Below are 27,071 nucleotides of genomic sequence, written 5' to 3' on the forward strand. Positions count from 1 at the left end.
CACAAACATCGTGAAAGTGTAATTTACTATTGTACAATTCACACTTGGCACGGAAAAAAATCACATTTGCAAATATTAGTATAAAATTGTTTTTTGTGCCTGGCATAATTTGGTAAAATAATGAGTTATAGACATCATGCGAGAGCACACATCATGACATCGTAAAAGCTGTTGGGTTATAATTTTACAGCTGGTGGACCTTTGACACGCCACAATTTTATGCAGAATACGGTATTTCAAAATTTACCAAAGATTGATCTGATATCAGAGCATTTGAGTGATGAAGCCTAATCCGGGTTTCTTATATATTTGTGATTAGCCTTGGATTGGAACAGATCAATAGCAACTGGAAAATGATAATTATGGTGCCATAGTAATACCATTGTTTATTAGTCTTTTTACCAATAGTACCCCGTGTGCTTTCAATAAGATTTCTCGTACCCCTGTCCATTTTGAACACATTTTCTGAAGGTACCTATAATATTGTAATCAGAAAGCTCATTCACAGAAAATCGCGCGTAGCGGAAAGAATATATTCCAGTTGAATAAGTTGGCCCAGAAAATATTCCACAGCATATAGGCCTAGGCCTAATTCCACAATGCATCTCGTACACTCTGATGTTGTGATTGGTACCCCCATGGGGTCTACGGACGCCTGGTTATGAACCCCTGGAATAAAAATGTTCGATCGCCGAAGAATCCATTGGAAAACAGTTGTGGAGCGTACTACTACCTTGCTCCCCACCGATAATAATATGAACAAAGAGAACAACAAGGATGTAACTAACTATACGTCACGGGCGTCACAGAGTACCAATGGTTTTTATACTGACCTAATTAGATAGCTATATACCCAACGCATCGCAAGCTACGACTTTTTGATATAATACTATTCCCAATGACAGTTTAATAGACTGTTGCGTCCGTATGATTTCAGTACCAAGTCACCGTTTGACCCGACTCAACTCGAGTCTTTTTTTATTTAATCACCAAGTCAATCCGAAATCGAGTAATTTTACGAAAGGTCGCCACTAGCCAAGTCGCAATTTTCATGTTTCATCATCATGAACCATAGAAATGTGACGTAATAGCTGATCTTCGACCGCATGGTAGCTTTTAAAAGTTAAGTGATAGTGAAGTTTGTTGAGATTTCAGGTTTGTGTAGTAGTTTTAGAGTGAACTTTTAGTTCTTAAATCCTCGATTGGTGGATAATCCGAGAATCATTAACAAAAAACTCAAATAACTCCCCTTCTGAGAGAGTCAAATTTGTTCGCATCGTTTTTGAAGACAACTCAACAATTTCACGGCGTTGACAAAAAAATTTGAAATTTTATTTTGTTCCAATTTTTCTTTAAAAATTGAAAATTCTAATTGGCTCTGCAGCGGCTTATACATGCTAGAATTGAACCATATTTGGTGTGCAGCGTTTTTAGGGTAACCTGACAATTTAATCAATGAATGGCTGCGTGGAATCCAAAAAAAGTTATTTTTGAACAACCCTAATATTCATACGGCAGAATAGCCTACACGCAACGCCTATCACACCAAGTCGTTTATAACAGAATCAGACCACCAACTCTAAACTTCAGCCCCACACGACATACGATCCATGCATATATCAAGCTAAGTCGACAAAAACCTACGTATATACACACAGTGGTATAGGAGCATGTGCCGCCGTCCTAAATAGACTGTTCTTGCTTCTTGTCACGCGAAAAATCATTGTGTCACGCGCAACTTATTGTCGAAAACAACCATCGATCCCAGCAAGGAGAAATGGATAATCACGAGGTAATTTGTTGCGGCGTAACAAATTACCTCGTGATTACGCAATATCCATCTCTCCGTGTTGTATGCATTGTGCATTGTGCTGTGCAGCCTCATTTTGTCGCCCGCTTGCAGCCTGCCGCAGAGCCAAAGCCGCCAAGTGGCTGCTACGCCACTGTAATACATAACGGCAGCAGCCTTGCCCTCTACAAGCAAGTAAGGACAACCAAACAACAGGGCATCAACACACCCTTGTGCGTAGCATCGTCAGTGAAGAGGTCGTGCCTCAGTCAACCTTCCACAAAGATTCCGTAAGGCACATACAACCCCATCCTGTAGTGCAAATACGAAGTCAATCGCCCGATACTACTACTTCGCACTGCACTGCAACTGCCGCAGTGCCGCCAACTCACGCTCTATAGATAGGTTAGGTTAGTTATCTATAGTAATTCCCTACCCAATCTACCGGCTCACTCAGCTGAGACAGCCACCTCCAGTCAAGCCTCATGCGATTTCCAGACACACGCACCGCGTCCGACTTTAATTCTAAACGGAAAATAAAGAACATTCTGGAACCTCGGGTTCGCACAAAAATATTCGTCTTCCTGTGATTGGCGCAAGACAGATAAATTATGTGACTTCGTTGAGATTACGGATGATCAAACCTGTTCCCCGGGCGCAACACTACTGTTCACTTTTTGTACTCTTCTTTATATTTGTATGCTTTCCGTCTTATTGACTTCAACTGGCAGGGAAGTACATTACGTTTATAAATTCATTGAATGCTGCTTTTGGTCTCTACGCCTTAAACGTAAAGTTTACTTCAAATACGATGTATTATTAATGCATCGATTCAGGAATCTGGCCTACCAAGTAGCCTATTTCATTGCCCATATTATGCCCGCCGACTGGACAAGTTGCCCGCCCCTGCTGTATAATATTATATAGTGTCCTGTCTCCTACACCGTCCTACAGTGGTGTGGACACAGACAAATCATGTAAAATCATAGTGTCCTATATGGTGTGGATGTGGACACAAGAAAGTCTCACGGCTCAGTGAAATTGACCTACACGTCACTCTCGCCGCGCAGCTACTCATTTGCTCCCCAGCTACGCTCTCGTTTCGCTAGACAGCATTGCGTCACCATGCCACTCTCCATAACAATGAAAAATTCGAGGCCGATTGTGGGGGTTCCAGGGCCAAGAGCGAAATAAAATTTATATTTGGGTAATCAGTACAGAGGCAGCTTTTGATTGATACCCGTTTTATCAAATTTGATGGTCGGCAAGCCGGTAAAAAATTACCGTCAAATTGCCTTTAGCGAGGGTTTTCTGATGACTCGAGTCATTTTCTCAAAATACGGAAATGACTCGACTCGAGTCAATATGTGTATTGACTCGACTTGGACTCGAGTCATTGCGCATGACTCGAGACGCAGACGGCCAAGACCAACATTTCATTGTAATTTCGAAGAATAGTCAAGTTAACACAATATTGGGATTTCGTTTATTGGTACTGGTACTTGAAAATGCGACCAGAAACTGCTAAAAGTGATGAAAATTTGTACTCTTTTCGCTGACTTGGACTCGGTGATGAATTGAAAATGACTCGACTTGACTCGAGTCAAAACTATAAAACTGAGATTGACTTGTGACTCGGTGCTTTGTGACTTGGTTACAACCCTGCCTTTAGCCAAATGGTAAGTGTGGCGTAGACCAATCGCAGTGAGCCTTGCTTGTGTCCGTCCACACACTCCTCACCATATATTAGACACAACGATTGAGCGAGTACTTGCATCTAACTCTCACCGCGCGGGTGCTCAATTGCTCCTGGGCTGCGGCTCTTTGGAAAGGCATGCACGTAAATTTTGTTCAATCGAAAGTCTGGCACGAAATTTGTTCTTCATCACGAACATGCTTGAAAACCTTGCTCGTAACCAATGGTGGTTGTGGGCCATTGGTGATCTAAGCCTCCAGAGTTGAATTTTATAAGCTTTATATTCGTTCTGGCTTGTCCCGTTAACGTACGAATCGTTGCACCAAAAAATCGTCACAGTGCCACAGAAATGAAATTGCTCATGCCCACGTACCCCTGAAATTTTTCTCACGTACCCTAGTTTGAGAATCGCTACCAGTCAATGCAAAATGAATTTGCCCTGTGCTCTGATTGATTAAGCAAGGGTAGTAATGACAAGTGAAAATGAAATGACTCGCCTTCAGCCCTTTTTGGAACAACAATGACCCAAAATACTTAAAATGACTTTTAGTCATATATATTGATAGCCTTTCCCCTGGATCCCACATTTGTTCTGTGGGCCCAAAACCGCCACTGGTGCTTATTACAACGGCACTTGTTAAGGATTCCACGATGACCATGGCATTTGACATTTAGAATTTTGCTACCAACAGCTTTTATACACAACAAACCATTTCAAAGTGCCCTGCACAACGCCACGTCGTTCATCCCATTGTGGTCAGTCATCACCAAGTACACACAAAATTACATAATATCATTAATGTGTTATGCATTGAATTTAATTTCAATAATGACCTTATGATATGGTTACAACTCAAGATTTTATCCAGATCTACCGATACCGCATAAAGACAGTAAGATCAAAATGTATTCTATATGAAATATGGCGAAAGGAGAGCTATAGATATCATGCATGTGAATTTCAACAACAGCTTTATTAAGATTGGCTAACATTATACGTTTATTAGTCTTGTCAAATAACAGTAAATTTTATCAACATTTAGTAACAGCAATAGTTCTTTTGATCTGCATGGAAGCATAACACAGCCTATTCAATACACATTATTGGCACACAAAAACACTAGAACTGAAAAAATCACATGTGCTTATACTAGGAACAGTGGACACTCATATTAGCTAAAGGTGCAACATGGTACATATGTAGTAAGAAAAAATATGGCAGTACAGTACAAGCGAAAGTATATCGAAATTTGAGCTTCACGTATGATAATCAAGTATTACATCTCATCATGCTGTGTCGTACATACAGTCTCAGTCATTACAGTGTTCCCAACTTTCTTTGTAACTGTTTTACAGGTTTGTCTTGTTCCCCCAGACACTCTTATGGATTGACTTTGTGTTTGGAAAGTTTGAAAAACACTATCAGAATTTTTAAAGCCAAATTTTCTACCACCAAACATATTGCCGAAAATTTCATCAAAATTGAACAACTCATGAAATTTATTTCCAAATCCCGAATCAAAGTGCTTGAAAAACTCTTTCGTGTTGAACCTAGCGTTGAAAATGTCACTAAAGCTGCCACGTTCTCCTCCATACCCTTTATTCATTCCCTCGTGACCAAATCTATCATACTGTTGTCGTTGGTCGTCATGAGATAGAACTTCATATGCTTCAGCAATTTCACGGAACTTCGATTCTCCAGCACCCGGGTTTCTATCTGGATGATACTGGAGCGCTAGTGTTCTGAAGGCTTTCTTTATTTCTTGTTTTGAAGCATCTTTTCGAACCCCGAGGATTTCATAGTAGTCCTTTTGTGCAACGCAAGCGACCAGAGAGGAGATTATCAAGATTGCAGTAATCCGTAGAACGAATTTTCTATGACCTTTCATTCCGTTTTTATTGCACTGAGTCTCACACGGTGGCTCGGTAATATTCACATCCAGCAAACGTAAACGCAAAACATTGTTCCTTTCAATTTCCGCATAGTACCAGGAAGTATAATTTCTGGGTCACTGGTCATCACGTTATTTTGCAAATATCAGTTTCCCTGCGATTATAAATGAGCAATGTAGCTTTATAGTTCATTACTTTGTATTCGTATTGACTTCAATAACATTTCTGAAAGCTGAAATGAGATCATCAGGCATACGACGTGATTTCCACCCTTGATATAAAAGGTGTTAATCATAGTGTGCACATGCGTATTTAGAATAACAATGTTTGTTTACGTCTTTGTTACAACGAGTCAGGTGACTGGAAATTGCTGTTCAGTGTTCAGTGTTCATGCCAGGTGTCATGAGATCAGATTTGGAAAATTAGGCATTTCTAGTTGTCAGAGCAAGATGCCTGTAGTCTAATCCTACTCTAAATTATGAAATGGTTCTATGCTCTAATTTTAATTCCAATCTAATTTCTGGTTTCCTACAAGAGAACTGTATTAGTGCGAAACGAGCCATAGCTTTCTTTCAGTTTCAGCACGGTATAGACATTTGCCATTCTGAGAATAACTTTTGATTTGTTATGAACTGAACTTGATTTAATTCAACTTCCTATTTGTTTAGGAATTCTGTAATTTAAATTCTAATCCAATCTGGAAAAGCTGAAAGTTTTCTAGTTTTCCAACTCTATACGAGACATGATGTAGATGTCAATTGGGAATTATTCAGAAGAAACAATCGAGGCACTAGTACAGTGGTTCTCAACCTTTTCGTTTTCTCGGACCCCTTTTGGACCGTCACGGACCCTAACGACAAAGTTTCAGTTCAAATTTAGCTCAATTATCGTGCAACAGTCATCTCTGTCGACTGTCTTGTGCTAATGATAAGCTGTAGGCTTAGCGATAAACAGCAACAAAATGCCTTTTCTTGAAAATAATATCATACTAGTCATGTAGAAATTGGGTTTACTTCTATTATTTCAAAAATGCCTTTTCTTGAAAATAATATCATACTAGTCATGCAGAAATTGGGTTTACTTCTATTATTTCAAAGCGAGTTCTGCAACTGCATTTCTTGAAATACGTGGTCGTGTCTTGAAAATCCGCGCCTTCGATATGATATGAACAAGTGTCGAAAATCCATTTCCACAAATGTAGATGGTGGCGAATGTGATATTAACACGTAACACTTCAGACGAGACATTTGGGCATGACCGCAACAAATATAGCACCAAAATTGACTAACAAATTTTTTTAATTAACATGTAACGTCCAGCCTGGTCATTATCTAGCAGCTTATCATGAAGTTATTATGGAAAAAATGGTCATATGGATTTTGTGTAAACATTTCAAAGTCACCGTGATTGACCTTACTCATCCAACTTTTCTTTCCCACAATCGCCAGCAAAACACCTCTAAACAGCAAAATGTTTGTATCAGTAGGCTATTGCCAATTTAACAATTAAAATGAGTCTGCACTCTGCACAGTAGGATATTTAATCTCAGACACCATTCTGTTGATATGAGCACTGGAGTTACAATAGTAATGAAGCAAAACTCCATCGTGATTTTCCGAATTAAAAAAAATACAAATTAGGTTATCAACTATTTCGAGGCTCCGTGGACCCCCCGGTTGAGAACCACTGCACTAGTATTTATACAATAAATCGTGTAGTCATTAACTACTATACTTCTGTTGAAGAATTTCTATACAGGGTGTGTTACTGCTGTTAACATGTGAATGTCATGTTACAGCTTAAACCCTTGCGGTAACATATTTAGTATTATGACACTCAATTAGATCCCTCTAAGCTAAACTATACACTCTTACCTTGATGTCCACTGAAGAATTGAATGCGCCTGCTATCAAGGAATGTGATATACTCAAAATGAATATCAACACACCTGGAGATGGCATGGATAGGATTGGACCTAGTAATGATTGCATGTACGAGGAATTTGAAGACCTAGAATACGAAGACTGTGATACTCGATCCAACGAAGCGCTGCTTCCTAATGAAAGTTTCAAGCCTCATGAGCCATTTAACGAAGATGCCTTGAAGAGAGAAATTGATAAAGTGGAAAACTTACAAGCTGAAGAAGTACGATGGTTTTATCAAAGTGGAAAGAAGAAGAGATACAAACCTTTTGTTGGATCAGATTCGATTGCTATTGAAACCGAATATCGTTCTATATCACAGTCCAACAGTGAGATAAGCCGTGTTTGTGTTAGAGGTGGCATGTATGAAGTTGACGTCCTAGAGAAGAAATGTTTTCCGATATATTGGTCTTCACTCAATGTAAAGGGGGTGGAAGAGAACGTGAATATTCTCCGTGGCACTTGGTTCTATGAAAGCAATTTTATGCCTCTTGATGAAGAGACAGCTGGTAAAATTGAAGCTGAACATATTGAACGGTGGAAGGATTGTTCCTTGGATGAAGTGAAGTTGATGATAAAAAATGTTGTCATGCACAGTGTTAAGTTAGACCAAAGTCACGTTGATTGGTATTCTGTGAACGACGTGTACATCCACAGCGATGCAGTCTATTACAGAGCATTTAGAAATATTGTTCAAAAATTTGGACCGTCAAAAACTTCCACTAGTGGACACAAGTTACATCGTGGCTATAGAGAAAACGCAATGTCCGAAGATTGCATGCCGCCGGTTGATCATTTGGTATTTGTTGTTCACGGCATTGGATCAAAACCAGACCGACAAAAAATTGTTAGAAATACTAACGAATTCAGACTCACTTGCGAAAGAACGACCGCTAAACATTTTGCTCATTATACTGGCCGAGTAGAATTTTTGCCTGTAGAATGGAGATCAAAACTTGTTTTGGACGACGGCATTGTTGATACAATAATGCCTAAACGCGGCATGGGTGTGCGTCAATTCTTAAACAACAGTGCAATGGATATCATGTTTTATACAAGCCCGTTGTATAAGCAAGAGATTGTTGATGGCTTGCACGATCAAATTTCACTATTGCACCGCATGTTTATGGAACGAAATCCATCTTTTCTGGGGAAAATATCAATATTTGCGCATTCTCTTGGATGTGTTATCATGCATGACATTATGACTGGCTGGTCACCTCAGGTTCTCTTCAATGACTATGCCCGAAAAGTTACCGAGAGCTCACATGACAACATCGTATCAGATGAATCTTCTTGCCAAACCATGTCACAAAGCAAAACAGAAATGATTGCTAGTCTTGCCGAAGAGATGGCCGAATTTTCTAACGTAAATAAACCACGAGGCTTGAATTTTGAAGTTGAAAATTTTTTCTGTGTCGGATCGCCCTTAGGAATTTTCATGGCGTTGAGAGGTCATAGACCTCGTGATGGCCACGGCGTTCAAGATGACATTATACCAAAAAGTGTTTGCAAACGCATCTTCAATGTCTACCACCCTGCGGATCCTGTTGCTTACCGATTGGAACCACTGCTATTGAGCCACTACAGCACAATCTCTCCCTTGCAAGTGCATTCCAGCGGTTCTTTACAGTTATCTCCATACGAGGATATGTCGGCGAAAACGTACAGCTCAATGGAGGTGCAACAAGAAATGAATAACGTGTCGTCAGTTGATTCTGAACAGGATACAGCAGTAGATGGCGAGCTTGAACAGGGCGAGGGTCAGTCTGTGATCGACGGTGCTGATTCTTTAGAAAAGAGTGACAATTATGAAAGCGACTCCTTTGATGATAAGAAAGATAATCCTGATGATAACACTGTTGTATCGCCAACATTAGGACGGCGGTCTTCTTACTTGAAAGCATTATCTGGCGGTGCTGCCAGAGTAGGTAAAGCACTTTGGGTTCGAGCAAGAGGTACGTCGTCTCCTCCTCCAGTTAAACACATTGATACATCAGCACCCTCACAACTATCTCTAAATGCTGATGAAAGCATTCAAGATGTCCCACTCGAAAGCAGTCATTCCGATAAAGAAGATAAATCAAATATGAAGAGAAAGAATTCAGGCGGCACACCACAATTAACTCGAAAGGTGCAATCTAGTATACTTCCCATCGACGCGACTGAATTGGAGCATCGACTGGACTATGAGCTTCAAGAGGGCTTCACTGAAAGTAAACTTGGATATGCGTCGCTCACTTCCCACACTTCATATTGGGGCAATCAAGATGTAGCTCTCTTTGTGTTGATGCAAATTCATCCACCATGACTCAGAATTTGAAGTCCAAAATATGATGCTTGTGTTCCGTGTTGCTATTTCCAAACCATTCTTATTTTACTTGCCCTATTTACTACAACGTGTTGGTCCGCCTCTATGCTTCGCTGGTTATCAATTTCTGCTTCAATGTTCACTGTGATGTGTTCTTCAGATTGCCATATGAAGGCACATGTTTGTTTCCTAAATAATTGACGCATGAAGATATATGTAATCAAGACTGTCCTAGTCGTATGTTAGGCAAAGCATGATAGTGCAAAGGTTATGCGTCCGGCTTCTCGAGCGGTAGGTCGTGGGTTCGATTCCCGGCCAGGTCATACCAAAGACTCGAAAATTGGTATCCGCAGCTATCCTGCTAGGCGCTCAGCAATCACGGATAGCATGGAGGAGAAAAAAATGGGGGCGCAGACTAGATGACCTCATGGTGCCGTATCGCAACTCCGTCGTCAAAGCATCCCGATGGTGCAGGCGAGAAAAAATATCATATCTCTCTCTCTCTCTCTCTCTCATGCTTACAGATGAGAAAATTTGAAGTACGCACATCTTAAGGTTGCAGTAAAGAACTTGTTGATCTGACTGTTTTGTATGTTTTGCTCACAGCTAAGCTACTGTATTCAGAGTTTGTCAAAGTATTAATTACGCATTCTCTAATCTATTGCTATGCCTGTCTGCACTAACGCAGGCGATTGTGTGTTGAACTCATGACCTGAAGATCAAGAGGCCGGACGCTCTGCACTAACGCCAACTCTTCCTAAGACTGTCGAGGTTTCTTTTGGTGCATGAATAGTTGATATGTGTAATCCATATATTGGGAAGGGCACTAAAGCGCCCCAAAGAATAAGCGGAGTGATCATAATAGGCGGTGATTTCCACACCCCAGTCACGTTTATAACAACCCAATCACACAACAATGTTCCATCCAAGTAACACAGGAGTTAAAGTTGGCGTTTCACAACATATGTTTGTTGAAGATGGTGATGATATCTGGTACTGACGGCTACGCTATTTTTGGCACTAGCACAGTTTACGAGCAAGTGTACATTGACAGAATTACTACTCGCTGGCAAAGGTCTGGCGCTCCGTCACCATGTGATACACCATACAGAGGCTGGTGCAGTTTGTTTTATGGCGATTCCAATCATAAAGTCGGTTTATTAGCAATTAATCAATTCAATACAGCACAAAAAGTGTGATACAATGAAAATATAGGAACGTGTCGAAACGACTTGGAGTAGTCATAGGAATCATGCAAGATTGACCCAAAGCAGCTTTCTACTGTTCAAAATACAAAGTAATTAGTGTAGGTAAGCGTAACTTCACACGTGTATGTCAAGTTAGTCATGGTGTATTTGTATAGAGAAGTTACATACATACATAGTATTGCACGAAGATGAAAAATATATAAAATTGAGCAGACGAAGTAAAATATTTCTCGTTCAGTTCTAAGTACAAAAACCTTTACATTTTTAGTGGTTTCTGATTTGCCCTAATATTTTATCATGAACTAGAGTCGGTCGAAGTGATCGTAGCGTTGCTACTCAAGTAGCACGAATACCGCCTTACATTTCTACTCGCGCAATTACAAGTAGAAGTAGTGATTTCTAAGACATGTCAAAACTACTTCAAGTGGAAGACGAAACAAAAGGTCTGACCATTACTAAAAGTCAGTAAATATCGAAGTATTTGGTCAGGGGGAGGGTGTTCGCATACTTTAAACATTTAGTCAGATGTGGCTACACGAAATCGCAAGATGTATATCGCCGCATCCAACGCAAAATGACTATAATGACACCACCCATCGGTAGAATCTTCGAAAAAATATATTCAGATGTTGAAGTAGTTCTAAAACATTACCACATCAGTAAGTATTGTAAGTAGCCGAAATCTACTTGAGTACCGCGAAAAAGTAGAAATATTCTACATATATATATCTCAAAAACGTGATAGAGCAAAAATAACGTCAGATTCGTATTCAGCGCCCCTAAATTAGGTATAATGACCCAAAGAAGTCCTGACGCAAAAATCGTGTAGACCAAGGTAATCGCACTTCGAAACACAAGCTCTCACTCTCACTCTCGCCGCGCAGCTACTCATTTGCTCGTCAGCTACGCTCTCGTTTCGCCAGACAACATTGCGTCACTATGCCACTGTCCATATAACAATGAAAAATTCGAGGCCGATTGTGGGGGTTCCAGGGCCAAAAGCGAAATAAAATTTATATTTTCGTAATCAGTACAGAGGCAGCTTTTGATTGATACCCGTTTTATCAAATTTGATGCTCGGCAAGCCGGTCAAAAATTACCGTCAAATTGTATTTAGCCAAATGGTAAGTGTGACGTAGATCGACCAATCGCAGTGAGCCTTGAGATTTGCTTGTGAGCGAGATAGTGTAATCTGTAATGGTTATGCGCCCGGCTTCTCGATCGGTAGGTCGTGGGTTCGATCCCCGGCCGGGTCATACCAAAGACTCGAAAATTGGTCTCCGCAACTATATCTGCTATAGGCGCTCAGCAATCACAGATAGCATGGAGGAGAAAAAAAGGGGGGCCCAGACTAGATGACCTCACGGCCTTATCGCAACTCCGTCGTCAAAGCATCTCGATGGTGCAGGCAAAAAAGAATCTCTTTCTCTCTCTCTCCGTCCACACACTCCACACCAGAGTTGGATCAATTACATTATTTCAGTTCAATTACAATTACAATTACTTTCATGCATGTTTCAATTACATTACAATTACTCCATGCTCAAAATATAAAATTACAATTACAATTACTCCTTGCATGCTTCAATTACATTACAATTACAATTACAATTGCTGCTGTTGAACATGTAATTGGATAATCATAAATTCAACCGTAGCGTCGTATTTAACAACAATTCAAGTCTAGTTAAGATTGTGTAGTAATAAATGCGTTTATGTGCGTACATAGTATGCTATGTAAGATGTCATTGTGACGTAATATAAGCGTGTTTTGTATGCTCGGTAATTATGGCTCACGTAATTGGAAATGTAAAATGTTATTTACCTAATTTCCTATGGGTTAGGATTAAGGATAGGGTGCAGTATGTCGTTGAAAAAGTATTATAATATATGCACGTGTTGGATTTGCGTATATAGTATATAATTAAAGAAATAATATTATTTTTATCGATGGACGTAGGAATTAGGATGAGGAGTAAAAACAAAACCGTGCTTTGTCAGATAGGACGTTATATAATATCCACTGGTCTGGTTAGTTAGCCAGACGAAGTAACGATGCAGCATCGTGATCTGAAATCGTATTGTAGATTGCCAACCCACGGATAGATGCGCAAGATGTGAGTCACGGATGAATGCACCGACAAACATACTGCAGAACCGGCTAAAAGCAGCAAACTTTGTAGTCCTAGAGCGGGCGATCCATGCGTCCAAATTTGATGCATCTGGTCTTTATCGTAAGATTGATGTACTAATTCCGAAAATACAAAATAAAATCTCGTCAGGGCAATGTAACTGCTCCAAAATAGCTGTTTAAGGCCGACTGTTCTGAAAAGTGACAGCGCTGCAGCAGCATGACCACAACAATTACCAATTACGCCCAGCGATTGTTCAGAACAATGCCGATTCCCAGACTTTCACGACTATTTTAGGATGGTACCATTGCCTGGAAATATACTTTTATTGCGGAATCAGTGCGACACTAGCTTTCGATTAGGACCATACCAGAGTTGGATCAATTACATTATTTCAGTTCAATTACAATTACAATTACAATTACTTTCATGAATGTTTCAATTACTTTACAATTACAATTACTCCATGCTAAAAATATCAAATTACAATTCCAATTACAATTACTCCTTGCATGCTTCAATTACATTACAATTACAATTACTCATTGCATGCTTCAATTACAATACAATTACAATTACAATTGCTGCTGTTGAACATGTAATTTAATAATCATAAATTCAACCGTGCTCCTTGACAACCGTAGCGTCGTATTTAACAACAATTCAAGTCTAGTTCAGATTGTGTAGTAATAAATGCGTTTATGTGCGTACATAGTATGCTATGTGAGATGTCATTGTGGCGTAATATAAGCGTGTTTTGAATGCTCGGTAATTATGGCTCACGTAATTGGAAATGTAGAATGTTATTTACCTAATTTCCTATGGGTCAGGATTAAGGATAGGGTGCAGTATGTCGTTGAAAAAGTATTATAATATATGCACGTGTTGGATTTGCGTCTATAGTATATAATTAAAGAAATAATATTATTTTTATCGAGGGACGTAGGAATTAGGATGAGGAGTGAAAACAAAACCGCGCTTTGTCAGATAAGACGTTATATAATATCCAGTGGTCTGGTTAGTTAGCCAGACGAAATAACGATGCAGCATCGTGATCTGAAATCGTATTGTAGATTGCCAACCCACTGATAGATGCACAAGATGTGAGTCACGGATGAATGCACCGACAAACATACTGCAGAACCGGCTAAAAGCAGCAAACTTTGTAGTCCTAGAGCTGGCGATCCATGCGTCCAAATTTGATAGATCTGGTATTTATCGTAAGCTATTGATGTACTAATTCCGAAAATACAAAATAAAATCTCCTCAGGGCAATGTAACTGCTCCAAAATAGCCGTTTAAGGCCGACTGTTCTGAAAAGTGAGAGCGCTGCAGCAGCATGACCACAACAATTACCAATTACGCCCAGCGATTGTTCAGAACAATGCCGATTCCCAGACTTTCACGACTATTTTGGGATGGTACCATTGCCTGGAAATATACGTTTATTGCGGAATCAGTGCGACACTAGCTTTCGATTAGGACCATACATATCAAATTTCGACGCTTGGATCGCCAGCTATGGGAATATCAATTCTGCTGCTTTTAGCCGGCTCAGCAGTTCGCTTCTCGGCGTATTCAATCGTGAGTCACGTGTTGCGAATCCATCCGTTGGTCGGTAATCTAAAAATTGTATACAATGGCAGCCGAGGCCAGCATACCGGTAAAAATAGAAAAAACTTCGCCCGCAAGGGCGCAGTCAAGGGCTTCCGCGAATGGATCCACCAAATTCCTTGTCGACATTTAAAGAGAATGCATTATGAGTCAATTGTTTTATGTTGTGCTTGTCAGGTCTCAATAGTAATTTAGTGTAATTGAAATTGTAATTGAGCAAAATTTTTGTCAAATTACAATTACAATTACAATTACACAAAATAAAAATGCTTCAATTACAATTACATTACAATTACATTGAAAAATGTAATTATTACATTCAATTACAATTACTAATTACAATTGATCCAACTCTGGACCATACATATCAAATTTCGACGCTTGGATCGCCAGCTATGGGACTATCAATTCTGCTACTTTTAGCCGGCTCAGCAGTTCGCTTCTCGGCGTATTCAATCGTGAGTCACGTGTTGCGAATCCATCCGTTGGTTAGTAATATAAAAATTGTATACAATGGCAGCCGAGGCCAGCATAGCGGTAAAAATAAAAAACTTCGCCCGCAAGGGCGCAGTCAAGGGCTTCCGCGAATGGATCCACCAAATTCCTTGTCGACATTTAAAGAGAATGCATTATAAGTCAATTATTTTATGTTGTGCTTGTCAGGTCTCAATAGCAATTTAATGTAATTGAAATTGTAATTGAGCAAAATTTTTGTCAAATTACAATTACAATTACACAAAATAAAAATGCTTCAATTACAATTACATTACAATTACATTGAAAAATGTAATTATTACATTCAATTACAATTACAAATTACAATTGATCCAACTCTGCTCCACACCATATATAGGGCACTATGATTGAGCGAGTATACTCGCCATCTAACTCTCACCGAGCGTGTGCTCAATTGCTCCTGGGCTGCGGCTTTCTGGAAAGTGTTTTCGAAAGCTATGCACGTAAATTATGTTCAATCGAAAGTCTGGCACGAAATTCGTTCTTCATCATGCACATGCTTGAAAACCTTGCTCGTAACCAATGGCGGGATGGGCTATTGCCTATTGGTGATCTAAGCCTTCAACGTTCCATTTTATAAGCTTTAAATTCGTTCTTGCTTGTCCCATATACGTTCGAATCGTTGCAGCAAAAATTGTCACAGTGCCACAGAAATGAAATTGCTCATGCCCACGTACCCCTGATATGTTTCTCGCGTACCCTAGTTTGAGAATCGCTACCACTCAATGCAAAATGAATTTGCCCTGTGCTCTGATTGATTAAGCAAGGGTAGTAATGACGAGTGAAAATGAAATGACTCACCTTCAGTCCTTTTTGGAACAACAATGTCACAAAATACTTGAAATTACTTTGAGTCATAAATATTGATAGCCTTTCCCCTGGATCCCACATTTGTTCTGTGGGCCCAAAACAATTGATGGCAATTTGCAAAACCGCCACTGTTGGTGCTTATTACAACACCACTTGTTAAGGATTCCACGATGACCATAGCATTTGACATTTAGAATTTTGCTACCAACAGCTTTTATATACAACAAACCATTTCGAAGTGCCCTGCACAACGGCACGTCGTTCATCCCATTGTGGTCAGTCATCACCGATCACCAAGTAGCTAGGCTACACACAAAATTACATATTATAATTAATGTGATATGCAATGAATATCATCAGAATGAAAAAAAATCACTTGGTCTTGGACCGAAACTTCCGTACTTGGGCTGAAATCGAAGATAAATTGGAAATGACTCCGGACAAAATATTCATTTCAATAATGACCTTATGATATGGTTACAACTCAGGATTTTATCCAGCTCTACCAATACCGCATAAATATTGTAAGATGAAAATGTATTCTATATGAAATATGGCGAATGGAGAGCTATAGATATCATGCCTGTGAATTTCAACAACAGCTTTATTCAGATTGGCTTACATTATACGTTTATTAGTCTTGTCAAATAACAGTAAATTTTTTTCAACTAAGCAACAGCGTTAGTTCTTTTGATCTGCATGGAAGGATAACACAGCCTATTCAATACACATTATTCTGGTACGTGGGTCCTTAAAAGGTGATCGTGAGTTCGCAATCGGTGAAGGCCTTATTTACCTTGTTTATCAAGGGGAAGAAGGCTGTGTCGATGATTGACAGGCTGAAAGTATGTTACTTTCCTCTATTTGATGTAGATAACGACATGTTTGATGATTTTATTCAGCAGTTTCCGTCCGTTGATGATGCGGACAAAGTGGTACTAAACTCCGCGTTAACTCCGGGTGACGAGTGTGTCGTGTCGTCTAGTTGTGATGACAGCGGTAGCGACTGTCCGGGTAGTGTTAGTGACGCGTCTCGATAGCGTATATCTGATTGCTTACCTGTTGATGTCGATCGCGATAATCCTGGGCATGAAGCCATTTTGCACGATAACGCTATGACCCAAACATGTAATGAAGGCAGAACTCTCAACGAGTCAAGTCCAAGATATACGTCCAGAGGGAGTCGAATTGTTAGACCAAGACATTTTGAATGATTATGTGTTGCATTAAATCGCGTAAAATAAAGATATGCGTGATGAGAATTGTGCCTTGTGCATTAATATGCTGTGTAAATGCAGGATTGCTGCTTCATCGATTGTTGAATCGCGTAAAGTAAAGATAGGCGCGGTGAAGTTGTGCTTTGTACAGTGATATGTTATGAAAGTGCAGGATTGCTGCATCATTGTGACTCCCGTCATAAAATGTAAGGTGTGGTCACGGAAGCTCGTTGCTGAAGTGTTATGTTGATTGAAATTAATATATTTCGATAAGTGTTGGGAGGGCCACGAAGGCAAATTGTTAGTCTCGTGCAGGCCCGGTTATGTGTCACGGAATGTGCGTCATATTTGAGATGACCGCGGTAGAATTGTCGTTGAATTGCCATAAGCCCTCTTGTTACGTAGACGACTATAGACGTACGAGCGACACGGATTTGGTAGGAATGATTGCTGATCCCGTTGGCCGGGTTTTAGGGCCGGGCAAAATGATTAGAGTATACTCGAATCTGAATCGAGTAGTAATTTTAATGATTCGAGTCGAGTAGTAAAAGATGATTTTTTCGAGTACTGAAATTATACGGCCCTCGCAACTGAAAGTTAATTTACTGACGAGAATTATAGTTTTGATACTATTTTTCATTGAGGAAACCCTGAAACCTTGATTGGCCGTGTTTTAGCATACCAGGCACAGTACAAAGCTACAAACGTACTGGAAATAACACATTTCCGAAGTCATTATCATCCAACAAAATTGCTAAGAAGTGCACTGAAATCAGTATGGTCGAAAAAATACCAAAGCATCTTTAATGTGATGGATAACAGGCATTACGTTCTTTGTGGTGGTATATAAGGTTCATATTTGGACTTCGACATACTACATCCTGTTGTGACGCCATAATGAGTGATAATCGATTACTCGACTGGACTCGAAGCATATTACGTGATTCAGAATCGAATCACTCAGGTACTCGATTTTGCCTAGCCCTAGTTTTAACAGTATTGGTGGGGAAGTAGAAAAAGTGACTGATGACAGTGAATAGCATGTTCTGTGGGTTTTGAAGCATGATTGCTGGATGCACTATGGTGTTGACCTTGCATACACGTTGATGGCTTTCGTCAGTGCATATAGAATTGTTCCGTCTATGATTGGCATTGCATTTTATTTTATTGCTCTTTAGTATACACTTTCATTAATTTGTTATTGCATGAGAAGTGATCTTTAATGTCACGGTTGTAACGCTTTTGTGCTATTTGATATTATAATTCTCATATGTGTTTGAGGATAATATGTTTTGCATGCGAATTGCGAAGTGACCTTTAATGTCGCTGTTGTAACGCTTTTGTGCTCGTTAAATTATGTATTTTATTTCTTTGTTCTGTTTGAACGCTAGCTATTGTTGATCCGAGTTTCAGTTGCCAGTAGGACGGAACGATGATATTGCGAGTCGTTCCGAGATGGTAATGTAAAATAGGGTTTCCGAATGCCACGCTTGGATGGAATTTCGTTTCATTAGTTTACTTTTGCCCCTGCATATAAAATTGTTACCTGTCTCTAGTCCCAATGATTAGTTATGACCCTAGATTTTGAACAATATATTCGTGTTTTGGTAGGAAGGGGGAATTTTTAACGAAATATATTGTTAACGCCATTTTAAGAATTGAGCAATAGCGAGTGTTGTGAACCTTACTTAATTCCCTGAAGTGAACACCCGATAAGACCTTTGTGAGTCGTCTATTTGTCGTATGTGAATTATAGATTAGGAGGAATACATGTTGCGATTTTTCATGCGTAATCTCTCATGGCTATAAGATATATATTATATATGCGTGTAATGCAACGTATAGACATTCTATTCAATTGACAAATTCGGAAGTACTGTTACGTCGTCGTACATTGATTCAATAAAGTTACAAGTCGTGGAGACAGAATAAAACATTCGTCCGTGTGATAGTAGAATACGTGTGCAACTGTGCAATGTGTGCATGTGCAACAGACAGGCTTCGTGGTACGTCAGCCAACGAGCCAATCCACGGCGTGGATTGCTGGTCGTCGAACGCAAATAAACACACAACGAACGGTAAACGTAACCTTCTGGAGTCAGATTACACAACTGCAACATCTACAAACATTCGCTCTGCGTTATAATTACTACTATACTTCTGTTGAAGAATTTCTATACAGGGTGTGTTACTGCTGTTACCATTCGAATGTTATGTTACAGCTTACACCCTTGCGGTAACAGATTTAGTATTATGACACTCAATTAGATCCCTCTAAGCTAAACGGTAGGCCCTACACTCGTACCTTAATGTCCACTAAAGAATTAAATGCGCCTGCTATCAAGGAATGCGATTTACTTAAAATGAATATCAACACTCCTGGAGATGGCATGGATAGGATTGGGCCTAGTAATGATTGCATGTACGAGGAATTTGAAGACCTAGAATACGAAAACTGTGATACTGGATCCAACGAAACGTTGCTTCCTAATGAAAGTTTCAAGCCTCACGAGCCATTTAACAAAGATGCCTTGAAAAGAGAAATTTATGAAGTGGAAAACTTACAAGTTGAAGAAGTGCGATGGTTTTATCAAAGTGGAAAGAAGAAAAGATATAAACCTTTTGTAGGGTCAGATTCTATTGCTATTGAAACCGAATATCGTTCAATATCTCAGTCCGATAGTGAGATAAACCATGTTTGTGTTAGAGGTGGCATGTACGAAGTTGACGTCGTAGAGAAGAAATGTTTTCCGATATATTGGTCTTCACTCAATGTAAAGGGGGTAGAAGAGAATGTGAATATTCTCCGTGGCACTTGGTTCTATGAAAGCAATTTTATGCCTCTTGACGAAGAGACAGCTGATAAAATTGAAGCTGAACATATTGAACGGTGGAAGGATTGTTCCTTGGATGAAGTGAAGTTGATGATCAAAAACGTTGTCATGCACAGTGTTAAGTTAGACCAAAGTCACGTCGATTGGTATTCTGTGAACGACGTGTATATCCACAGCGATGCAGTCTATTACAGAGCATTCAGAAATATTGTGCAAAAATTTGGACCGTCAAAAACTTCCACTAGTGGACACAAGTTACATCGTGGCTATAGAGAAAACGCAATGTCCGAAGATTGCTTGCCGCCAATTGATAATTTGGTATTTGTTGTTCACGGCATTGGAGCAAAACCAGACCGACAAGCAATTGTTAAAAGCACTAACGAATTCAGACTCACTTGCGAAAGCGCTACGGCTAAATATTTTGCTCATTATACCGGCCGAGTGGAATTTTTACCTGTGGAATGGAGATCAAAACTTGTTTTGGATGACGGCATTGTTGATACTATAATGCCTAAACGCGGTATGGGTGTGCGTCAATTCTTAAACAACAGTGCAATGGATATCATGTTCTATACAAGCCCGTTGTATAAGCAGGAGATTGTTGATGGTTTGCACGATCAAATTTCACTATTGCACCGCATGTTTATGGAACGAAATCCATCTTTTCTGGGGAAAATATCAATATTTGCGCATTCTCTCGGATGTGTTATCATGCATGACATTATGACTGGCTGGTCACCTCAGGTTCTCTTCAATGACTATGCCCAAAAAGTTTCCGAGAGCTCACATGACAACGTCGTATCAGATGAATCTTCTTGCCAAACTATGTCACAAAGCAAGACAGAAATGACTGCCAGTCTTGCAAAAGAGATCGCCGAATTTTCTAATGTAAATAAACCGCGCGGCTTGAATTTTGAAGTTGAAAATTTTTTCTGTGTCGGATCGCCCTTAGGAATTTTCATGGCGTTGAGAGGCCATAGACCTCGTGATGGCCACGGCGTTCAAGACATTATACCAAGAAGTGTTTGTAAACGCATCTTCAATGTCTACCATCCTGCGGATCCTGTTGCTTATCGATTGGAGCCACTGCTATTGAGCCACTACAGCATGATCTCTCCCTTGCAAGTGCATTCCAGTGGTTCTTTACAGTTGTCTCCATACGAGGATATGTCGGCGAAAACATACAGCTCAATGGAGGCGCAACAAGAAATGAATAACGTGTCGTCAGTTGATTTTGAACAGGATGGCGAGCTTGAACAGGGCGAGGGTCAATCTGTGATCCAAGGTGCTGATTCTTTAGAAAAGAGTGACAATTATGAAAACGACTCCTTTGATGATAAGAAGGATAATCCTGATGATAACACTGTTGTATCGCCAACATTAGAACGGCGGTCTTCTTACTTGAAAGCATTATCTGGCGGTGCTGCCAGAGTAGGTAAAGCACTTTGGGTTCGAGCGAGAGGTACGTCGTCTCCTCCTCCAGTTAAACACATTGATACATCAGCACCATCACAACTATCTCTAAATGCTGATGAAAGCATTCAAGATGTCCCACTTGAAAGCAGTCATTCAGATAAAGAAGTTAAATCAAATATCAAGAGAAAGAATTCAGGCGGGACACCGCAATTAACTCGAAAGGTGCAATCTTTAGTATACTTCCTATTGACGCAACTGAATTGGAGCATCGACTCGACTATGAGCTTCAAGAGGGCTTCACCGAAAGTAAACTTGGATATGCGTCGCTCACTTCTCACACTTCTTATTGGGGCAATCAAGATGTAGCTCTCTTTGTGATGATGCAAATTCACCCATCATCCACCATGACTCAAAATTTGAAGTCCAAAATATGATGCTTGTGTTCCGTGTTGCTATTTCCAAACCATTCTTATTTTACTTGCCCTATTTGCTACAATGTGTTGGTCCACCTCTATGCTTTGCTGGTTTTCAATTTCTGCTTCAATGTTCACTGTGATGTGTTCTTCAGATTGCCGTATGAAGGTACATGTTTGTTTTCTAAATAATTGACGTATGAAGATTTATGTAATCAAGACTGTCCTAGTCGTTGATGTCAGGCTAAGCATGCTTACAGTTGAGAAAATTTGAAGTACGCACATCTTAAGGTTGCAGTAAAGAACTTGTTGATCTGACTGGTTAGTATGTTTTGCTCACAGCTAAGCTGCTGTATTCAGAGTTTGTCAAAGTAGGCTGCAAGTTCAAGTGGAATTATAATTTATGAAGACACAAGGGATAGGTTTTTGAATTGTAGTAGTTCATCAACGTACATTGAGACGATGCATTCTCGCATTGCATTTGTTGGTTTGTCTGAATTTGCGCGTCTGAACTCAAGTGCGACATAGTGCATGGTTATTCAGAAACTACGCTACGTTACCGTGGGGAATATGTATAGACTAGAAACATAGCCTACATATCGTCATGGTCGGTAACGAAGTGTATTTCTATGTTTATGAATTACTCAAGTAGATTTTGCATACTTCCACTACTTACATGAGTGGATGTGACTGAAAGTATTTTTACGTGATAGTTTTGCAAAACTTGGCCTAGAATAATTACTAATATGGAAATAGCTACTTCTACTTGGCAAGGAATTTATGATGTTAATTCTACTTGAGTGCAAACTATGACTACTTTGACCACCTATAGGATAGATCCATATCAGGGTTGTAATGACTCGAGTCACGTTTTTCAGATGACTCGATTTGACTCGAGTCATTTTCTCAAAATACGGAAATGACTCGATTCAATTTGTGGATTGACTCGACTTGGACTCGAGTCATTGCGCATGACTCGAGACTCAGACGGCCAAGACCGACGATTCATTGCAATTTCGAGGAATAGTAAAGTAATCACACTATTGGGATTTCGTCTATTGGTACTGGTACTTGAAAATGCGTCCAGAAACTGCTAAAAATGACGAAAATTAGTATATTATAAACGCGAACCATTCGATATCACCAAACAGAGTTATCAAAAGTGGATTTAACAAGCCTTTAACTGGAAACTGGGCAGTCAACACAATGTCTTGGACTCGACTCGAGTCATAATACCATGACTCGGACTCTACCCTCTGCTCGGTGACTTGGACTCGGACTTGACTCGGTGGTAAATTGAAAATGACTCGAGTCAAAACTATAAAACTGAGATTGACTTGTGACTCGGAGCCAATGTTCCCTCTAAGCTGCGCACGTGCGCAAATGCGCAGTGCTGAAACGGTCTCTGCGCACAGAAAATCTACGCTGCGCACAAAAAAATCAGAAATGATGTTTTTTTTATAGTTGTTGCGCACTGTTGTCCAATGGACGACGCAGGCGCGCAGATTCGTGAAAATTAAGATGGAACATTGCCAGGGCCAAATAGTGTTACCACTGAAGTCTGAAACCGAGGTACAAGTGCGCCCCGCAAAGGTAACTATTGCGTTCCGTGAAGAAATTAGAGTTCACAATCGCCTGCGCCTCACGGAAGATATTTTATTAGTATGGCCTTGTACACGTGAGCGATACTGATATCATTTCAATAGCGCATTATGTTCTGGGAATGGCGAAATAACATGGTTTAACAAAGTTATAAATAACAATGAGCTAGCTCGAAGTTAATCTGCGAGAAACTAACGAATGATAGTCTTCTTCGCGTGGCATGAACATTGCGTAAGATTTACTCAAGACCGTAACTGTCGCACTCCAAACCCCCCAATTGGAGGGGCCGAGCTCGAAGGGGGTCCAAAATTATTTCGAGAATTAGCATAAATCATGGTGTATTTTTTGAAATTTTTCAGGAATTTTTTTTCGCGCTTCGCGCGTTTTATTATTGTAAGATATCTGATTATTGGGTACCCTTTCCCAACAAAAATTAGGCATGATTTATAGAAATGGGCACTTGGGCGTCGGCCATTACCGCACCATGACGCGCCAAGACATATAAAGTTAAAGGCTATGTAACATGAGAATCCAAGAAGTGCGCCAGAACGATCAGCAGCGAGAAAACCTTGGGCGAAAAAGACTGCACCGGTGTTGACCGAAAACTTCGATATATACAAATATATGTGTAATTGTCCATGTCCATGGGCGCCTAAATGGCTGACTGACGCCGAATGTTCCTGTCCTGACGATCTGAGTCCCACAACAAGACAAATGCCATATCGAGGGAACATTATTTTCCAGTTAAGAAATACCAATTTGAAATCGTGTACGTCATTTACTTTAGTACGTTTTGGCGATTTCAATATCTTTTGACATAGCAGATAGGGGGGTCACGAAATAGCATCATGTATCGAAGTCATTATATCAACGGGTACGCCCGAAGACGTTTTATTATTATTTAGAGGGCCTATCTATTTCAACACACCTCACTGGATCAGCTCTACCGGTAAATCTGATTATGTGAGCAGGGAGAGGATAAAAATTGATAGCAATATATATGCAATTCCCGATCATATTGGCCGATGCAATCATGAATTATAGAAATTGTTCGCGCTTCGCGCGTTTAGGGACGCTACTACTAAATGGGCACCCAATGTACATGATAAGTACCGGAAGAAGCCTAGAGCCGTGTGGGGGGTCTGGGGGGCGAAGCCCCCCAGTAGTTAGTTTTATCACCCTGTTGGAGGGTGGTTGCGCACTGTTGTCCGAGGGCCTGCGCAGTGAGTTGGTGTGTTTGCGCAGACTCTTGAAAAATTAGAGGGAACATTGCTCGGAGCCTTGTGACTTGGTTACAACCCTGATCCACATTGCTAATTAATATGATGCAATATTATTTCCCAACTACTTTTAAAACTATGGTGATATAACATTCCATCAGGATTAATGACGCATTCTCTAATCTATTGCTATGCCTGTCTGCACTGACGCAGGCGATTGTGTGTTGAACCCATGGCCTGAAGATCAAGAGGCCGGACGATCTGCATTCTGCCCTAGCGCCAACTCTTCCTAAGACTGTCTAGGTTTCTTTTGGTGCATGAATGGTTAATATGTGTAATAATGTGCAATATATTGGAAAGGGCACCAAAGCATCCCAAAGAATAAGCGGAGTGATCATAATGGGTGGTGATATTATTTTCCCACACCCCAGTCACGTTTATAACTACCCAATCACACAACAATGTTCCATCCAAGTAACACAGGAGTAAAAGTTAGCGTTTCACAACATATGTTTGTCGAAAATGGTGATGATATCTGGTACAGACGGCTACGCTATTTTTTGGCACTAGCACAGTTTACGAGCAAGTGTACATTGACAGAATTACTACTCGCTGACAAAGGCCTGGCGCTCCGTGATACACCATACAGGGGCTGATGCAGTTTGTTTTATGGCGATTCCAATCATAAAGTCGGTTTATTAGCAATTTATCAATTAAATACAGCACAAAAAATGTGATACAATGAAAAGATAGGAAGGTGTCGAAACGACTTGGAGTAGTTATAGGAATCATGCAAGATTGACCAAAAGCAGCTTTCTACTGTTCAAAATATAAAGTAATTAGTGTACGTAAGCGTAACTTCACACTTGTATGTCAAGTTAGTCATGGTGTATTTGTAAAGAGAAGTTACATAGTATTGCACGAAGATGAATTATATATAACATTGAGCCGACGAAGTAAAATTTTTTCTCGTCTTCTGTTTTTGCTGGAATCGTAAAAATACATTAGTTTGCGTAAACTGTTGAAGTCGACAAAACCTAATTCATTAATTTTAAAGAATTTATTCACTTCCTCATTGGCCACCCATGGATATATAGCTCATTCTTACTAGAACATCGTACTATAGATAACTAACCTACAGCAGTGTTTGGATGACTCGAGTCAACTTTTTCGTTTGATGTGACTTGACTCGAGTCACTTTGCAAAAATGGCTTGACTTGGCGCTTCAGAAATGTGGATTGACTCGGAGCAAAATTTACGAGCCAATTTCAAGTCATCAAGTAAACGGTGCCGATTAAATTTCTGTATGTTGTTTATGTTCGGATTATTCGTGATACGCCGGTGTGACTTGTGAGAGCAACCGGTCACTGACTGATTGTATTTTTCACTGACTTGTTAGTTGTTACTATTGACAGCTTACGTTCATGTACTAGCAGTAGCATAATCTAATAACAACGTATCTCTGTTTCTCAGACTGCTCAGTGCTTACATCACGCAGTGCCCACCTTCAACAACCCTCTTGTATGACTTGAACCGAACGAATATAGTTTATGTGTTTATGTTCTCACGGATGTGTAGATGGGTAGTGTACTATATGATATCAATTTGTTTCAACTTCTCGACGCTTGATATTCGATCCTCTATTTTGGCTCACATATTTGATTAGCTGCTCTACGTCTGCATGAGCGATACAGCGCCCTTTTGCATGTTTATTTAACCATATACTCATAATTTGATTCAAGATATATGACCAATATACATCTGTCTTTCACACATCTAGCACAATGTAATGACTTTGAATCATCACTGATACTTGTAAAATTCAATTTGACTTGAAATGTGACTCAATTCGACTTGACTCGAGTCACCTTCGAAAATCGAAGTTTGCAATGACTCGAAGCTAGGTAGTGAGTCTAGTGACTTGATCCCAACACTGACCTACCATGGACGGGTGTCTTTGATTTGTATATGTCGCCAATGTCGCCAATGTCATTAATGTCGCCAATGTCGACGTCTATCGATTTTGTCAATGTCGCCAATGTCACCAATGTCGCCAATGTTACCAATGTCACCAATGTCGCCAATGTCACCAATGTCGGCAATGTCACCAATGTCGGCAATGTCACCAATGTCGGCAATGTCACCAATGTCGCCAATGTCACCAATGTCGGCTATGTCACCGATGTCGCCATTGCCGACAATGCCGACATTGCCGACGATGCCGCTCGGGGGCCGAAACTAGGATACTGTAATGACTCGAGTAAGGATTTTGGTGACTCGACTCGACTTGAATCAATCTTGGTATTGACTTGACCTGCACTCGGCTACTGAAGTACTTCGACTATCTCGCTACATACTACGCGATTCTTGACGGGAAGACCTGAAGATTGCATGGCCACAAACGCAAATTATTTATAACTAATCATAATATTTACATTATTAGGCCTAAGTTGAATTGAATAAATATCATTATCAATG

At 40.0% G+C, this 27,071-nt stretch overlaps 4 protein-coding genes across 5 annotated transcripts in view; 3 read left to right on the plus strand and 1 right to left on the minus strand.

The window, feature by feature from the left end:
* Positions 1–27,071, plus strand: part of LOC145449522 (hsp90 co-chaperone Cdc37-like) — a 148,494-nt gene that overhangs the window by 115,797 nt on the left and 5,626 nt on the right. The gene's annotated exons all lie outside the window — the stretch shown is intronic.
* Positions 4,441–5,519, minus strand: LOC145450460 (dnaJ homolog subfamily B member 9-like). Its single transcript, XM_080328983.1, has one exon. The coding sequence runs from the start codon at positions 5,372–5,374 to the stop codon at positions 4,763–4,765; it is 612 nt and encodes a 203-aa protein (XP_080185109.1). The 5' UTR covers positions 5,375–5,519; the 3' UTR covers positions 4,441–4,762.
* On the plus strand, positions 5,979–9,837 carry LOC145450459 (phospholipase DDHD1-like). Its single transcript, XM_080328982.1, is given in 2 exon segments — positions 5,979–9,606; positions 9,609–9,837. Coding segments are annotated over 2 exon segments (2,379 nt in total). The 5' UTR covers positions 5,979–7,256; the 3' UTR covers positions 9,638–9,837.
* On the plus strand, positions 19,296–22,089 carry LOC145450618 (phospholipase DDHD1-like). Its single transcript, XM_080329129.1, is given in 2 exon segments — positions 19,296–21,526; positions 21,529–22,089. Coding segments are annotated over 2 exon segments (2,373 nt in total). The 5' UTR covers positions 19,296–19,417; the 3' UTR covers positions 21,793–22,089.

The sequence above is a fragment of the Botryllus schlosseri genome, chromosome 11, assembly GCF_051294905.1.
Source record: "Botryllus schlosseri isolate E-star chromosome 11, Bs_hap1, whole genome shotgun sequence".
In the NCBI taxonomy this organism is placed as follows: Eukaryota; Metazoa; Chordata; class Ascidiacea; order Stolidobranchia; family Styelidae; genus Botryllus; species Botryllus schlosseri.